Consider the following 18,896-nt stretch of genomic DNA (forward strand, 5'->3'; position numbering starts at 1 on the left):
GATTTTTGGTGGCATTTGTTATGCCTGTCTGCACTCACACTGAAGCAAACACTGGAGCACTTATAGAAAGCTACAACTGCAGATTCTAAGACAATTGAAAATGACAGCTGAAGAAAGTAGGAGGTCTCAGTAGTTTGTCCCTTTCTTCATGTGCTGCTCCTCACCCCCTCTGGATTTAGGGAAGAAATTGCAAATGATATTTCCTTTCCATTCTTCAGCACAGAGATCATTAATGCATTTCACCTTCTAATGCTCTCTAAGAATTTGCTCGCTATCAGATGACAGATCTGGATTTGCAGTAAATTTAAATGGGATGCATGGTAAGAGTAGATTAATTGCTTGAAACCTGCTATGAAAAAGGTGTGAGGAAGTAGAACATTTCTACTTTAATGGCAAAGGAGTGGTAAAGATATTTCTGCATTTATAGTACATTTGATCCACCCAAAATGCACCAACAACTTGAGCTTTTGTGTAAAAGAGATTTTAAAACTAGAATCTTAGTACAATCCCACAGGGATAAAAGCACAAAGTCCAATGAAATACAACTCTGAATTCCATGTAACAGTATGAAATAGGGAAACTTGCTGAAGTGAGTGTCCCACACACTGTGGACCCCAGAGTCCAATGCAAGTAATTCACACCCTCTAGAAGCAGCAAGGGACATAAGCCCACCTTTTAAAAGAAGGGGTGAGTTGACAAGTGGAAGGTTTGCAAAGACGTTAGGAGGAACACAGCTTCCAAATCTTTTCACATGCAGAACTGTGACCTTTAACTTTGCACTTCCTGAAAAGTAAAATTGAGTAAAACAGGGTTACCCATTCTGCATTTTTTTTTTTTTGGGAGTGTGTGTGTATATTTGGTACTAAGAAAGAAATGGTGTTTAGTTACTGCTAGGTGATTGCTAGCAAGTAGGGATGCTTTGTCATGTCTGTCATTCTTTCAAGGAGCATTGTGCTTTAAAAGCTCATCTCTTACATTTCTTGAGGTTTACATAAACTGAAGGATAAGAGATGCTGTTTAGAGAATATTAAATACTGTTCTGTATGCAGATTAGACAAATGGTCAAAGTACACTTTAAGATTCAAGTATGAAATGTAGGAGTATAAAAGTTTTTAGGTCTTTTAAAGGCTGTCCTCCTTCAACTGTTTCTAATTTTTTTCAGTGCATTCATACCATAATAGTACATTAGCAATTGTGTGTTACTTCTGTATGCCTTTCTGTTTATAAGGGCATTTACAGATTTAACCATGAACTAATGAAGTATTTGTACTGTAAATCAAATTTTAAAATCTCGATTAAAATGCCCTAAACTTGGAGGCAGCTGAATTACTGAAAGAGAGTCTAAATAAACATTATAATTATATACACTTTAGCGGCACCTTCTTATTTCTACTAAATGTTTGTAGTTAACAGTATAACATTTAGATGATGTTCCTTCTGTCAGAGATCTCTTCAAATTCTTTGCTTGCTCATTCTCTTCTGGAGAATCCTCAATCCCTGTTTAGTGGTCCAGCCCAAATCTGGAAACTGTGAGACTCTAAATGCAAGGTTTACCTTTATAAATCTCACACGTGCATGCAAATGATACCTGCTGGTACAAACCAGCAGTTCCTTGACTAGTACTTCTGTACCTCTTCTGTGCTGCCTTCTCTTTTGCCTGCAGAGTAAAAATACCTCAGCAGGGTAAATGTGGTGAGAGGACTGCTTTGAAAATACAGGTCTTGAGTGGATGGATGGCTATGGCCTGATACAGCTGCATGAGGGCAAATCCAGGATCAGTCTTACATTTTTTGTATATAGGCAAACTTCTACATCTTGGTGGGAAACTCGACTGTGATATTTCTATTCAAGAAGTACAATGCTCTTGATACCCTAGTTCTAACAATCAAAAGCATTGTTAATAAAAATAGGAGGTTATTTAAAGGCTTGTCCTACTTTCCTCTCTCCCCCCAAAGCACATGTAAGAACACAAGTCAGCTTGGTTGTGTTGGACATAGCTGTCACTACATGGTAGTGCAGGTGATTCTTCATTGGGTGAAGAAAAGTGCTTTTCTGGAAAAGAAGCATGAGGTACTGAAACATGCTTTCTTTTCAGTTTACAACTTTTGGGGATTTTCCACCTTATTGAGAGAACCCAGAAATAACACTTCTTGTAGGATCTTGTAGTGCTTACCTAATTGTTGTAGAAGTTAATCCTTAATTCTGCTTAGGGAGTTGCAAACCTTTGCAAATTGAGAAGGTGGTGATTCTTTTTCTTAGTGGTGCTTCTCTGCTGTACTTTAGGAATCTTTACAGAGCAGTCATGAATATCCCCATTTACGTGGTAGGTCTTGCAGTATGTCCAGCATGCAAATCGAGGTTTTAAGGACTCCATTTTCTACAATGTAAGTGTTTGCTAAAAAGGAAAAATCATTTAGATGCCTCCTCATCCCATTGAGAATGTGGAATAAGCAGTTTTCTTGTGTGTTGGAGCTCAGGTTGCTTGCTCTCCAAACGTAGTATTTATGCAACTGGACTGATGCTGCCTGGTAGCTGAAGTAATGCTGTGGGTCACATCACTCTTTCCTTTGCTGATGTGGTGACTTGCATGCCAGTGGTCAGCACTAACAGGAAACCACAGCTGTTCTTGTTCACTGCACTGACAGCTGCCTAAAGAAGTAAAACAAACCAAATAGGATACAGGAAATGAGATGTCTGAATACAGATGACTTTGTTGGAAAGTACTCTGGCAGTTCTTACTTAACATAATAAACCTTTCTAGATAATTTCATCAGGTTCTGTGAAAGGTGTATAACTGGTTAAGCTGCTTTTTACGTGGTTGCTGATGGCTATTTATCGTTAATTGGTCACTTTCAGAAAACAAAATAAACTTACTGAATTCTTACCTGCTTAGTAGTATGGAAGTGATTCCATGTTTGTTAGGCGGCATTTACTATGGGAATAGTGCTGTTAAATGGTTTTAAAACTTTTTCAAGCCTTTCCGTGTTAACCAGCTGTTGAACAGGTCTGTTATAAATGAAACCAAGTGAATCAGAGCTGGAAACAGCCTAACTTGTGTTTGTACTTACCCAGATTGTTGTAACCAAGTCTCGGCTGCTTCCTCAGTTCAGAAAGGCTTTAAAACAGTCTTTAGTTCTGGACTAGATTTAGTATAACTTTTGCTTACAGAGGAATTTTGAAAAGCTTTGTCAAACATTACTTCAAAGTTCACTCTTTTATGTAAAGACAGATGAGTCTTACTTTATTTGTTCAGTTGTCTTGGAGGTGAATGAATCTGATTTCCTGTGTGGTGCTGCCTTGGCTGGTTCGTGGAAGGAGCTGTTCTGCACTACACAGCTTTCCTGTTGTCTGGTCTTAGCTGCTTTTATTCTGCCTGTCAGGATTTATCCTTCTCACTTGGCTCAAGAGTTCATATTAATGAGTTTCTTACTGCATGAGGTGACTTTTATTCATGCCGCACTTGCTGCAGTTTTCCCATTGCAGAGGTCTAAGGTTGTCACTGATCTCAGTGCCCAGTCATAAAACACCCTCTGTAGCAGACATTATCTTGTTTAAAATAGTGTACATACATGATGATAGAAACCTTACTTGCAAAATAAAAACCTGTACATGGCAGGAGCTGGATCAGTACAACCCCATGTGCTGTCTCAACATTATTTATGCATTTTCTAAGATGGTAAGTAAGGAGTAGTGCTATAAGGTATCTTCAATTCAGCAGAGCTGTTTATCTTGGGTTGAATTAGTGGCTTTGCTTTTTAAAAGCCATGTATGGGTGAAAGTTAAGAGGTTGTGTCTTTGACCCAAGAGTCTGTCAGAGTAAGACATGGAAATGTACCCTATGGACCATGCAACAGATGGAACTATAACACGGACCATCTGTAACCTGAAATAAACCTTGGAAACTGATCTAACTCCAAAGGAGTGTGAGAGGTTTATGGGGGCAAAACGAAGGTAATTAGCCTAATTGTGATAACACTTGCAGTGTTACAGCTAAAGCTTATACGACTGCCTTATTTTCGTAGAATCATTAAGACTGGAAAAGACCTCTAAGATTGAGTCCAACCTCTGACCAAGTTTTGTAGGTTTCTGTTCTCTTATTGTAGCTTATCTAACTTTACAATTAGTGCAACAGTGGATATACATTTAAATTGCAAATTTTAAAAAAATAAAGGAATGGGTGTCCTGTCTTTTACTGTCTTTTAATAAGCTAATTGCGATGTGAGCCGTGTCAGGTTTTTGTTTTTACCTCTGGTACTCTTGTAGGAGGCTATGCCTTGCTCTTTTGGCTGTGAATCTTTTTAGTCTAAGCTTTTTCATATAATCAGCTCATACCATTGGTGCAGTAGCCAGCTTTGTCCTTGATCTTAAATAGTTGTTTTGCCACTGTTGGCTCCTTGTCTATTTATAGAGAGATCATACTTCTCTCAGCATTGGGCTTTCTGCATAAACACGTGTTGGGGGGCGGTGAGGAGAGGAATCTCCTCTGTGATAGTCTCCCTCCTGTTCTCTGGGTGATCCTAGCAAGCACTTTTTTGTTGCATGAATTGCAACAGCTCCATCTTGTCAGGAATTAGACTCTTAAGAAGAGCATGGAATTTGCCTGCCTCATGTCAGCACTGTGGTGGCTTATTGTTTTGTAGCTCCTATGGCATTTGGACCAGCCGGGGCCAACTTGTGTGTTATTTCCACCCTCTGCACACACCCCCCTCTGCACATAGTAATAATATCTGTGTGGAAGCAGTTTACTGTATGTCCCTGTTTCTGTCCTTGTTGCTACAGTCTTGAGTGCACTTTAATGAGCAACCTAATCCTTTAGGTGGGGCTGAGGTAGTTCTATAGGTGAGAGACTTTATTTCATAGCCATGTTCTAACTGCGTAAATTCACGTACTATTTGCTTGCGTGGTAGTGTACTAAATTTGCTGTATTCATACTTAAAACACTAAGTCTTATCAATGCACCAGAGATAATTTTTGAATAGAGAATATTCTTGGCTTTTCTCAGCATGGATTGAAATAAACATGTATGTTTCTGCATGTTTCAAGTGCAGCTTATTAAAAACATACAATAAGTGGTATCCTGAAGTGCTCTGTCTGGCTGAGTACCTTGTGGTCATTTTATACATACTGGTACTTAAAGCAGCATGGTGGGATGTCTCTATAGGGGAATGTCTGTCCTGCCCCAGCTTTATAGCTGGCTAGTGCTGTATAGGAAGAGATAAATATTTTTATCTCCTCCCTTGGCAGTTAGTGAATTGAATTTAGGAATTAGTAGTTCTTGTTGCTGATTGGTGTATGGTGTTCTTGTTTTCCAGTACTGAATTACTCATCTTGCTTTATTAGGTTTATCTGGAATTTCCTTGTCTTCAGTAGTTACAAATTGGTCACTGTGCTGTTTACCACACTTTCCCAATGGTTAAATAAGGCTCAGCATTCTCTTTCTAGGGAAGGCTGGATTGTTTTTCTGAATCTAGAAAAATGTATGTGTTCTGAAAGAATCTAAGAATTGCTTGGATGATCTGTCTCTACTGAGTTAGGTGTCAGTGATTACTTTGATAGTAGTACAGTCATAATTGCACTTGCTTACTTACCAAACATGAAAATATTATACATAATCCACAGTTAAAACATCGAGGAACTAAGGCACTGCAGTAAGTGCTGGTTTATGGATTTTGCGGAATCCATAGGTGAACATCTATACTGAAGCTCCTTCAGACCGTGGACTTACACTCAAGCTTTTGCACAGGGTCAGGCAAGCTGCTAACCCACAGAGCTACTGCAGAATCCAGTGTTGCTAATTGGAAGGTTAACATGCTTGTGGTCAGTCCTAGAAACTTCCAAAGGAGATCATGACATCTGTGTTGCTGAGTGCTGTGTGGGTAGTGTAGGATAGCTGCTGCTCTGGAAGGCTTCCTTTGATGAGCAAGCACTTTGCAAATAGAGGTGAGCAGAACAAATGCACCATATTAACAGGAATTGTCATCTGTAAAGGACCCAAATTAGTTCCAAAGTCCACAAGATCATCACAACCAGAAGAAAACACCAAAGTCAAAGCAGGATAAAACTCTCAGTTAGATATTAATAATTTAGACTGAGATGCAAATGTGTTCCAGGTTCTGGGGAACTTGAGAGACTTACTAAGATTTGAAAGATATTTAGTGCGGGAGGAGTAGTTTACCAAGTGTTTTGCACTGAACTGTTGCTATGGCAACTGTTTAGTTTTTGAGAGTTTGAATACCTCGTGCTCGTTAGTGGTGGGGGCATACGTAGGTACTACCATTTAGGATCACTGCACTAGAAGCTCGGAAAATAGTGACACTACCTTCCCTAAATAGCTTTGTAGGCGTGTGAGAAAGGCAGTAGTCATCCTAGAAAAGCTGGTGGTTCTGTGCACCACGTTTTCTAAGGAAGCATCATAAACACACTGAACATCACAGAACATACTGAAATCTCTACAACGTAAAATCTAGTAGGATGTATAACCAGTTTTCTTGGAAATCAAGGTCTTTGTTATGTGCATGTTAGTACACTCCTTGCTACAAAGTGATAAAATGATTAAAATGATAACTGACTGCTGTTACTATACAATCCAAAGTAGCCTTGCTGATGATGACTACTTTGATGTGTATTCAAAAAACACTGTGTTTCTAGCGCTTTCTACCTTCATTTGGAAAAGTGAAAATTAGTCCATAGCATCTATTTAAGAAGCTAAGCTTAAATCATGAGCAAACAATTACTGGGCTTAGTGCAAGCGGTAACTAGAGTGAAGTATAATACAGGTCATAAAAAAGAAGTTTTAAAACCATAAACACAGCCATGTGGTGATAAAGCCTTCTCTTTATACTGACCAATACTAAAAAAAATTTAAATTAAAACGTTTCCTCATCCTGAAGCTGTTGTGCATAGAAAAACAAAGTCTCTCTTAGCATACTGTTTAACTTCTTGGGGCGTGGTAAGGAAAGAGAATTCTCAACTAGAACAAGAATTCATATGTTTTCCAATGAAAAGTATTTTCCATGGCAGTGAGTCATACTGTAACTTGAGGCTTTCTTCAGGCTATTTTTTGTAGCTAGTTTGCTGTAAAAGGCACAAGTTTCCAGAGACTTTCTGCGTGGGACTTGCCAGGGCTTAAAAAAATTACAATCTTGCTACCTAACAGTAACTTCTGTTTGCTTTTATGTAGTGGGAACCTTAAAAAAAAAAAAGGCCAAAAAACCAAACCCAGTATTTTATCTGTGCATATGGTCCATTTTTAGACTCAGGCTATTGAATGCATCGTAACACTGCCAAAGGAGTCATACCAAATGCGTGGCAATACTCCTGCCAAATTAGGAAGCTGTCAAACTAAATTTCAATGATGTCCAAATAGAATAGAAATTAAGTATGTCTTTTATCTTTGTGCATCCGCTTGCAGATGGAATGTACAGCATTCTCAGATGCCTGCTTCTCATCAGTCTTAACAGCTTAGCACAAATAACTTCCCTGTCAAGAGGTGACCCTCTTGTAGAGTAATTACAATTCCTGGAAAACAGTAACTGGCTGAATTGTGAAAAGGAATGAAATGTTACCGCATCTTAAATGTTATGTGCTCCTGCCAGGAAAGGGAAAAATTCATCACACCTGTCAGGGAACCTGGGATCACACCCTGAACTCCGCCTAATGGGAGATTTTACCACATAAACTAGAGAAGAATGACTAGTAAAGTCAGCACAGTTCTCAGAATTGACTAATCTTCCACTTACGAAGATAAAGCCAGCAGTCAAGCCATTTCAATTACAACTGTTTAAAAGCCTGGGAAAAAAGTTAAACCTTATTCAGAAATACAAAGTTGTCCAGAAAAGAACAGTTTTAGCCTCAAGTCCAAAGGTTTTTTGTGTTCTGGTATATGTACATGGCTGACAAATAGGCAGCTCAGTTGAAAACCTGTCAGTACTTTTTTAGTCTTGGGGCTTTTTCCCTATTTACCTTGATATGAAAATGTAATATTTATTACATCAAAGTTTGTAGTAATCCTTGACTGTAATACAAGGAACCAGAGATCTAACTGTTTTACATGCACTGGAGTACATGCACTAGCACTTCTAGTTGAAGTGCTGCTTGTTTACCTCTTCAGAGCCTATCTTCCATATGATTTGCAGGAGAGGCTTCCCTCTCTTTTTGTATTTTGCTTCTCTCTTTAAACTGTACAAGATAACTATCCCTAAGTATTTAGTCTCCTTGCTCCTTTTCATATATCAATAAACAACATTTTGTGTGCCTGCAGGAGTACATTTATAGCAAAACTGCTTTGTATACACAACTTCAAAGTTTAAATAAGTATATGGGTTGAATAAATACACAGTGATACAGTTCAGCTGGGGGTGGAGGAGCAGAGTTCACTTCTGGCCAACACAGACTGTGACTCCAAACTTGACTGGCTTGAGCAATACTCAAATGAGACCTTTCCCCAGAGTACCTGTTCAACCAAGAGGTATGATTTCCCCAGACAGGACAGCCAGTGCCATAGGTAGTGTTTGCTCTTGCTCAGAGCTTGACAGAAGGATAACTGCTCCTCTGAAGGATCAGAGTAAGACATTAAAAAAAACCCAAAACACATTTATGTTCTAACTTCGACTGGTCTTTTGGGTTCTGATAGGTTCCACTTAAATTTTGAATATTCCTATGGGAAGGATATTGAAAGCTCAGACATTAACTCCTTGCAGCTACCTAAGTCAGAAACTACTTAGTTTGCTTTTGTAGACCACCCTTCCCCCATATAGACAATAATTCTGTTCTGCAGAGGCATGGTGCTTTCTTTTACTGATTGAACTCACATAAGAAAGCAGCACTTGGCTCTCAGCTTTAGTTGAGCAGCACTTAGTTCCTTTGAAACTGGGATTGTTTCCAGAGCATTCAGGAATCGCTTTCATAGCAGCACAGTGCTTTAGTTTGGATAATGTATGCTGGCCTTTTTTCACTCCTGAGAACTTGAATATGGTCTTCTCTTTACATAATAGGAAATTTGTGGTGCCATGTTCTGGCATCTAAAGGACACTCTGTGCCTGCTACAAACGACCGTGCAACTTTCACAACCTCCAGCCAAAGATTTGGGGAGTAGAGATGGGAATAACAAGTTATTCATGGCTCTGTTGTATGCTTAGGTAGGAGAAAATTGGATAGAAACAAACATACAGCTGGAGGACCTTTTTGGCTTTGGCCATGTGACTGTGGGCATATGTTGGTCTTAAACGTCATGTTTAGGCTTCTCTAGTTCTCTATATCTGCCCTGTCAGTTTGGTTAAATATTTCCTACTCTGCAACTACCTTCAGAATACACGAATCTTGAGTTCAATCAATTTATTGGATTTTTCCGTTTTTCAGAAGACTGGTAAGAGTCAGGCAGGTGAAAGATCTCCTTACCTTTGTGTAACCATTTTTTACTCAGTTTTGAACTGCCTGGAATGCTGGGCTCACCCATTTTGCATCTGAACTGCTATCAGCACTCAACAAATTGAATTTGCATTTGTCAGCACACACTTGCAGCCCTGCTGAATGACTTGGTGCAGGAAATGCAGGTATGCATTGGCTTCCATGTGGGTGTGGGTAGGTGGCCTGGTCCCACAAGCTTGCTGGTGTAGAGCTATTCGCTCAAAATGTTATGAAAAAATTAGAACTAGCAGAGTGCTCTGTTGCTTTTTGTGTTGTGGCTGTGCCCTAGCAGCCAGGGCCTTGAAGCCAAGACTTAGAACTTAACAGGAACTTGTATTACTCTGTCAAAAACACCTTGATTGTAACCTGTACGTTAAGTTATGTTCAGGAACAAAGTTAATCTTGTATATACGGTGAATGAAGTCCAAAGCTAAAGATCTTGTGGAATGCTGAAGGGCTTTATCAGCCTTTTGAAAACTCTGCTCTTAGTTACCTGTCATCTTGATTCATCTTTCTCACAAGGAATAGTCCCCTTTTTCCCCCAAGACTGAGTGTTGCCATTAAACTACTTCATAGAAAGTTACTGAAGTCTTGAATTTCTGCTACATAAAAGATAGATATTTAAGTAGGGGAACAGGGTCTTGTTCTTCACCTCTTAAAGTAAGTTGATAAATGAGATACTTACGTGTTAAAGGTTGTTGGTGTAGAATTAACTTTCCCAATTTATAAATACTTATGAAGTTTAGTGAATTCCTATTTTTTCTTGTGTGTCTTTTGCAGGTATTCGCTATAGTATGGATGTTAGCGTGGATGAAGTGAAAGCCTTAGCTTCTCTCATGACATACAAATGTGCTGTGGTTGGTAAGTGTTAATTGTTCAAGCAAGATTTCAATCTTGAATTTCAATCACTACTGATGTAATTACATAAAAAAAGAACACATGAAGGATTAAAATGAATTTCAGACAGTAATCTCTAACTTAAATCTGTAGCAAGATGGGAAAAATCTATGGTGACCAAAATAATAATACATATTCCCTCTGCTGTTACTGAAGATACTTAAATACGGTTGCATTTTCATTTGAAAAGTCCAAATTCTGCTAATTACCCTCTCCCATAAAAAGTACTGCACCTTGAACTCAAATTCAAGTACAACAAACTTGGATTAGTAGGGGACTAATTTTAGGGGGAACAGATGGAGGCTGTAAAGGATTCAGGCAGGGGAGCTGCGGAGAGAGAAGGATTAAATTCCTTTATGGGTTATGAAGAAGTATAATTTGTACACAGCTACTAAATTGTAGAGGCGTTTAGACAGAATCTGCACATTATGTGTAAGAAAAGAAATTACTTTCCTGATGTATATAGACACACTTCGGACTTGCAAAGTAAAAGTTTTGAGCTAAACCAGTAAAATTTAAATGATAAAACTTAATATTTCTAAAGTGTCAAGGACAAGAGATATTTAAGCATAGAAAATTTAAATAATGAACTTTTGAGTTTCAAAGACCATTTTCAAAGTGCCTTGAAAGATCTCCCATTTTTGTAAGAGTACCTAGATCAGATCATAGCTTACACTTGAGAAGCCATAAACACAGCAAAACCAAAATCACTGCTAAAATCAAAGATATAATTGCACTTATTTCTCATGTCTTCTGCCTTTATTGTTGAAAAAGTAAAATGATTTTCCTTTGCATTCTTGTAGATGTGCCATTTGGTGGGGCAAAGGCTGGTGTCAAGATCAATCCCAAGAACTACACAGTAAGCCTAATCATAGATAAAAATTCAGTTATCTGCAATACTGAAGCCAGCCAGTTAAAAAAGCTCTTCTAAGGGCATTATTGACCACTTAAAATCTCCTGCCACTTCTGCCTATGTAAAGGCTGAATGTAGCCTGTGCATGCAATAGGTAGGAAAAGAATTTTTGAAAGGTCTGTGTTTCAGAGGTGGAATACTTCAATTACTTAACTTTTTTTTTTTCTGAAAATCAGGATACTACAAATAATTTGGAACCTGAATTTTTTTTAAGTTGATACTGTTAATAAAATCTTAAATTAAGTTACTCTTAGAAAAAAAAGGTAATGTTTTTGTTTATTTTGACGAATAGTTTTATGCTCCATTAAACCATTCTGTGCAGTGTTCCAGTGTGAATAATAACTAACTTGGATTATAAAAGGTTTACTGCAGGCTTGCCTTCTTGCCCTAATTAAAACAACTTGTCCAGAGAGGAATACCAGAATACATAACAGATATTCTAAGTTCAAAGCTCCTGTAAGGATTTGTGCGAAGTCGTTTGGCTGTGTTGATTACACACCTGGCAGGGCCAGCTCTTGCTGGCTCACACAGGATATCAGATTTGTTTGCTGGAAATCTCTGCAAAGGGCACAGGTGGTTCTTCCTGGCATGGATCAGAATGTATGGAAAGAAAGCCCAGTGTTTCTTGTGCTGCCTGAATACCAACGGTCTGCTGGGGAGTGGCATATAAATTACATAAATTATGAATCATCCTTTCTTCTAAAAGAATAGGGCGTTTCCTTATGCTTGGGCTAAGTTTGAGCAAATACTCCTAAACACTAATGATTTCTTCTGATGTTTATTGCGTTTTCTCTATAGGACAATGAATTGGAAAAGATCACGAGAAGGTTTACCATGGAGCTGGCAAAAAAGGGCTTTATTGGTATGTCGGGCAGCTTTACTACTCAAATTTAGAAGCTTGATTTATTGTGCACTGGCAGTTCCTATTAGTTAATATCCTTAAATAACAGTATTTTTGAGAACTGTAAACAATTTAAATAGAGAACTTTCAGCAAAGAGCCACAAAGAATTGAGTCATTGCATCTTCATGCATTTTTTAGGGAAATATCTTAACTTTTTGTGATGGCTGTTCTGCTATGAGAAGCCACAAAAGCTGAGGTCACAGTATCCAAAATGAATCACATTTATCTCAGAGTTAGATCATAAAATTGTGACCATTTGTTGCAGTTTTAATCTCTAATAGCAAACTCCTCACTGTTACTGTTTCCTGTAGTCTCAGTTGAGGCTTTTGGCAGATATCTGAGGAAAGAGAGGAAGGAAATAGAAGATCCACCCCAGCAAAAGTTGATGGCTTCACCCACGGCAACCAGAGGCTGCAAGGGAAGCGTAGGCAAGAAGCACAGGAGCCTGTTGTAACAGAACCTCAGCTCAGTAATGTTAGCAGGGGCTTCATTCAGACTCAGCCCTGAGTTGTTCTGGTAGCTTAGCTGTCTGGACATCTCCTCTGCAGAAAGCTGGATATTACCAGCTCAATTTTTAATTAAAGGGAACAGCTTTACCCCGAGAAGGTTCTTATGCGAATAAATAACGAGGTGTGTAACTGGTTAAAGGTCTGTCATGTATTCCTGATATCTAACTGCCTTGGGAATATCTGTCCTTTTATCTGCATTTTCTTGCTCTTCAGCCAGAGTATTTATCATCTAAATTAAGCTCCTTTATAAACACACTTACTGATGTTACGTGTGACTAGGGTTTTACTATACACAATGCCAGCTATAGTGATAGTTCAGTGACAATTAAAGTGGTTTGGTAAACTTGTCTTCCTTTTTGGCTCTCTAGTTGGTGCTACACAACTTTTACAAACCTTTCTAAATTACTTAGAAAAAATTGTTAGGGGCAGAGTTGCATTTAAAATCCTGATTAGCAAGTCTCTATAATCTTAAATAGTCTGGAGAAATACTATTTTTAGCTATCTACAAAAAACAGATTTTTTTTTTTTATTTCAACAGATGTGTAAAACTTCTTTTAAAGTTTTATTTCATCAAGAAAGAGAAATGAAACCTTTCTTGAAGGAAGCAGTAAAATGAAATGCATGTGCTATGGTGCAATGACTAGGAACAACCTGCCTGCGATTTTTGAACTCACCCAGGAACAGAAAGGAAATTCTTATGCAGAAGAATCCAATCAATGTCACAGTATATAGAAATCATACCTAGATAGCACCCTCCCTGTTACAGCAATGATTGTCAAAAAAAACCCAAACCACTTTTGGTGCACTGTCCTGCTCCGACTTTTTATTGACAAATTGGCCTTCACCTCTTATCAAATGGCTTATGTAAAGGTTGGGGATTTTGACAATAGTGTAGAAAGGTATGATACAGCATCTAAAACTGCACTGAAGCCAGAAGAATGTGTTGCTTGCATAATAAACTGAGGATTAAATAGGAAAACAGTTCTTCTCTGCCAAGGCCTGCACAGTTCCCAAGGGAATAATGATTGAAAATAACGATTTGTGTTTGATCCTTAAGAGCTGTTTTCACTGTTGCCAACAGGACCTGGTGTGGATGTGCCTGCTCCTGATATGAGCACGGGGGAGAGGGAGATGTCCTGGATTGCTGACACCTATGCCAGTACCATAGGACACTATGTAAGTCTTGAGCAGAGGCTTTCAAGCAGAAAACCTGCCTAATCATATCAATTTGTTTACTTATTGGATCTAAAAATATTCTTGCAAACTGTGACAGCTTCAGTGGTGTGAGGATTTTAGGGTACAGTAAAGGAAAAATAGCTTTAAGGATAATATTCTTACAGTAGCCTTAAAAGAATCTTGTCTGATACAATACTGACTGCAGCTGTTCAACAAAAAGAAAATACACTGTTTTTAAAGGTATATAGTCTAAAATTGGTTTCTATGTCTATCAGTTTCCTCTGTTTTTCATTGGTACTATAATTATAATTTAAAGTTGTTAACTGATAACTGAATTTACAAGTTTTATTAAAGAAATGCTCATGTTTTTGTACATTCAAGAGACCATGAAAATTAAGTTCACACTATTGGTATAACTTGTAAAAGTTGTAAGGTTCTCTGCAGTCTCCTAGAAGTAACAGGTATTCATTGTGGACTTCAGCAAATTCTCCAAAATGTAAACCAAAAGAGCACTGACATAATTTCTAGCCCAGGAGGCAATTAAAAAAAAAATTCAAAGTTTTTAAAAATTACTTTTTAATGCTAGCCCTTAGTTTGGCCTTTGTCCTTATGTCAGTGGGGTTATTTGTACCTGACTGTTAACGAAACACTTTTGCTGTATACTTTTGACAGGTCAGTTAAAAGAAAAATGTATTGTAGATAACTTATTTGTTAGTAGCTGTGTATTAGTGTGTTAATGTGCTAATCTATTGCATGTTAGCCTATCCCAGCTCCTTTGGAAACAAAAAGACTCTTTCCTTGTACTTTGTGCAGTCCCTTCCAGCAGCTCTCCTGAAATACAGCAGGGTGTATGCCTCCAGTAGAAGGGCATTAGTGCCACCCACCACGTGCCTCTCTCTGGCACATCTGCTCAAGACCTGCCTGGCTGTCCTCCCACAGTCTCTTGGCACAAGACTTGTCTGAGGCTTTGAACAATAGGAGGTGGAATGGCACAGGTTATTCTAAGTCTGAAATACAGTCTAAGGTATTTTATGGAAGGAAAAAAGGAATGCTTGAGGAATCAGCTGTGGCATGCTGATTAGTTGAGGTAAATCACATTTACACAGAGCTCTCCCTCAGGGGTGTCACTGTAAAACATTACTTGGTTTTTGCTATTCACATAGGTAAATATTTTAATAACAACTTGAAATCTGATAAAAAGCCAAAATTATGACTTCAGAAGGACTTCAACATGCAGAGTGGCAACTAGTTCCCTCAGTCAGAACTTGAAATTTTAGCTTATAACAAAACTACTGCCTCAAAGCATTGTAAGTTTTAACTCATTTCACTAAAATGTGTATTTCACTGTGATACAACAGCACTGTATTATTAAGACTGACGATAAGGATCACAGCAAGTGACCTGCTTTAAGATTTGTTGTACTGAGGAGCTCTCATACAGTCTTATACAAAAGCTCCAGTTTTTTAAAAATTAAACTAAGCACTGATAAGAAGTTTTCAAATGGCTAAATTTCTTATTCTTTCCACTTTGTCATCTCACCTTATTGTATAGTCCTACACATTCTCATGATTCCATGACAAAAGAAAACAAAATAACTACTGAGGATTAAAATTTGAATTATGCTACAACAACTTCTTTTAGACTCTCTCTGTATGGCAGTATCTTATTGAAAAAGAAAAAAACCTGAGAGGATTCAGGAACATTTTTCTGAAAAGTTAATTAAAAAATGGAAATTGAGGGGGGCGGGGAAGGGAAGTTAGTTTACTTAATTTTGTTGGGTTGCTTGTTTGTATGCCCAAGAGAGAGTGGTAGCCACAGTGGAACTCCAGAGCTATTGTAGAGAATGACCAGGTATGGAGAAGGAAAGTGAGAATTCTGACAAGGCTATAAAAAGGGCAATAATCCATCAAAACCAGTTTTTAGAGGAAGATGTTTCAGATAGCTATCTGATTGGGGCACCAAGAGCAAAAATAAAGGTGGTTAAGGAATACTGAAAAGATTAAAGTGACCATGGGGGAAGAAGGGAACTAAGAGCAGAAAATGAACAAGGAACAAAAGTGAAACAAGCTGTGATTGCAAACATGGAGGGGACTACATTCAGTGGAGTGGAAAGATGACTCTGGTGAGAGGGATCTGTCTGAGAAATCTACAGACCTGATGGGTCTGTGCTTGCGCACTGCACACAGCTGTGTTCAGGGAGTTTCAAGTGGAAAGGATAAATCAAATAACAGATATAAACAGATAAGGGAAGTTTGCTCAAAATCTAACATACAGAGCCAGGAAGCTGGAGAGACAGGGAGAATGTTATTGCAGAGGAAAAGGGGTTAAGAAAGGAGCAAAATTTAGTCATGTTCAGACGCTAAGTTCATAAGCTACCAATGCTGGTATAGGAATCTTTCATGCTAGCTCTAAGCTATTTTCCAAGGTTCTCATTAAAAGCCATGCTCTTTGGCTCATGATGTGTTAAAAATTTTTGTTTATTGACTTGAAACCAAATATTTTAGGACTTTGACATCAGCTGTGGTTTTTATATGTGACTTTAAGAAGACCTGGATCTGTCCTCACCTCATGTCCTGTTTTCCTGACAAACCATGCAAGTTGTTAATAACTACCATGTTAACTGTTCCAGAAAATCCATCTGAAGTTTCTGGATCACTGAATTATATATGGCTAAAGTTTTTTATTAAATTAATCCTTTCCGCTCTACTGTACTTCCTGACACAATCAACTGACTTCAGGTACACAGGAAGGGACTTTGATAAATACATTCTTAGGTACAGTGGGAGGCTGTATTTCTTCAAGTATTTATAAAACACGTTTCCTCTTTTGTGAATGCACGAAGCACAAAGCATAGTTTAACACTATATAACAGAGTAAAAACCTGAAAGTCCATCGAAATACCAGGCCAAGTCATTCCAAGAAAACACCCCTGCCAGTCTTGGTTACAGTTGATACGCCACCAGGGGGAGCATACATCTTATGGAGAGCAGCGAGCCGTATTTTGGGACGCTGAATTAGGAATTCTGTGGCAAGCCCAGCATCTCTTCTACCGTTCTTTAAGAAGGTTGTATGTTAACTCACTATGGTTTTCAAACAGTAAATAGTTTTAGTCTTCATTATGGCTCTAGTCTTCTCCACAGCCATTCTGCCTCCAATTACTTTTGTCTGCTCCTTTCCTTCCTCTCACCAAGCATCCTGCACTCACACCACAGGCATGCAAATGCCTTTGGCACAAGGGATGGAGCAGAGGGAGCCTCCCAGTGAATGTGTGGCTGGTGGAATGGAAACCCATCCGGCTGCTGGCAGACTCATTTCAGTGGATTCTCTTTCATCCCTACTCTCTCAATTTGTGTTGGAAGCCAAGCCACCATGTGACTGTGCTCCCAGGGTGTGGGAGCATGGGAACCACTGGTGACAGAAGAGGGAGGTCCAGTGGAAGAATTTCTTTCAAAGTTATAAAATTCCAATTGGAAAAATCAGCTATGGTTTTAAATAGCTATTTTATCTTGGCTAACTGTCTGGGAAACTTAATTTTATTGCCACCAAGTTAAGAATAGAGGCTTGATTGTAAGTGCTGCTTTTCTGCATAAAAGTAGTAAATACCCAACTTTTCCTATACGGCCTTCAAAGTGCAGGTTTTCTGCTGAGATAGAGCATCCCCATATTCTGACTACAGACCTAATACATTGTTTTGTAATTGCAAAATAACTGAATTTGTTATGAGGGAACACTTAACACTGTTTAAAGATTATTAAAAGCCAGGTCAAGGATATGTCTGAGCCCTTAAAAAAATTAAGACGTCAGAAGTAATGATGTAAAGAAATTGTGGGTGTAAATAGGAGCTGGCTCTGAGAAATATTCCTCAAAGCTTGATTTGTCTGTTTGTGGATGTCACCATGATACACAAAGTGAAGTTAACATACACACTTAGGAGACAACAAAAAATCACAGACTATATCCACTATGGCATTACACACCTTTCCTGACAGAGTATTCCAAGGTGTTCACACAAAGTGAGGAAGGAAATCATCTTTACAAACTAAATGCATTTAAGTTATATCTTGTTCTGACTCTTACAATTTCTGTTTTCCCTTATGTCTAAATTGTACAAAACTTCTGTTCCAGCTGTTTTTTGATTAATTCCATGTCTCATGAGTCCTTTGTTTTTTTACAGGACATTAATGCACATGCATGTGTAACTGGTAAACCCATCAGCCAGGGTGGGATCCATGGACGTATATCTGCAACTGGTCGTGGTGTCTTCCATGGAATTGAAAATTTTGTTAATGAAGCATCATATATGAGCTTATTAGGAATGACTCCAGGATTTGGAGATAAAACATTTGCTGTTCAGGTAACTTTTTTTCCTTGGACTGTAGGAAAAGAAATAGTGCACAGATTTTCAGTTGAGCTGTTTTTAAAATAGGCTGTAGCCCTTATAACCTGAGAGGGCTTTAAAAGTTCCAAGTTAACCTTTACTCTTAAACTTCAGAAATGTTTTTCAGGCAACACAGGTGTCCTTTATTCTGGACTGGTTTTTATAAACTGAACTTTCAATTGCACTCTACAGGCACAAAGCCAAATCTCCAGTCTTTATGATCTTGTAAGCTGCAAACACCAAAATGAAACACTGTTACAGGAGTTCTTTAAACTACAGCATGGCACACTTTTCAGTGAGCTGTGACACTGGTTTTCCCTACACAAAATTTGTTGCAATGTTTTATAATAAAAAATTCAAGGAGAGAAGGAATTGAGTGTTATGATCTTGTTCCATTATAAAATGAGCAGTTGGAAAAATAGAAACCAAGACCTTATCCTAAATTTGTAAGGTTGAATGTACATTTTTGGTGTTCCTAAGACTTAAGGATTTATGTAGTTGAATTTTGAAAGGGTTTGATAGTCAGTAGTATGCATTATTGTTCCTGAAATTTCAAAGAAATGAAACTTGTTCAACTTTAAACAGTGTGTTAAATGGAGGATTTGAGGAACTGATTTGTTTTGTTGTTTTCAAAACGTGCTTGTTAGAAATAGCAGAGTAACTGTAACCTCCAGATTGTCCTCTAGTTAACCTGTGGCCTGGAACAAATATCTCTG

General features: G+C 38.2%; 1 protein-coding gene across 1 annotated transcript in view; it reads left to right on the forward strand.

The window, feature by feature from the left end:
• Positions 1–18,896, forward strand: part of GLUD1 (glutamate dehydrogenase 1) — a 29,391-nt gene that overhangs the window by 2,115 nt on the left and 8,380 nt on the right. Inside the window, exons 2-6 of the mRNA XM_042033366.1 lie at positions 10,186–10,266; positions 11,106–11,161; positions 12,014–12,077; positions 13,708–13,802; positions 17,977–18,156. Coding sequence (XP_041889300.1) covers positions 10,186–10,266; positions 11,106–11,161; positions 12,014–12,077; positions 13,708–13,802; positions 17,977–18,156 — 476 coding nt within the window. The remainder of the gene's footprint in view (positions 1–10,185; positions 10,267–11,105; positions 11,162–12,013; positions 12,078–13,707; positions 13,803–17,976; positions 18,157–18,896) is intronic.

The sequence above is a fragment of the Corvus kubaryi genome, unplaced genomic scaffold (assembly GCF_017639235.1).
Source record: "Corvus kubaryi isolate FWS band 111438036 unplaced genomic scaffold, C.kubaryi_AGA036_p1.0 37357, whole genome shotgun sequence".
NCBI lineage: Eukaryota > Metazoa > Chordata > Aves > Passeriformes > Corvidae > Corvus > Corvus kubaryi.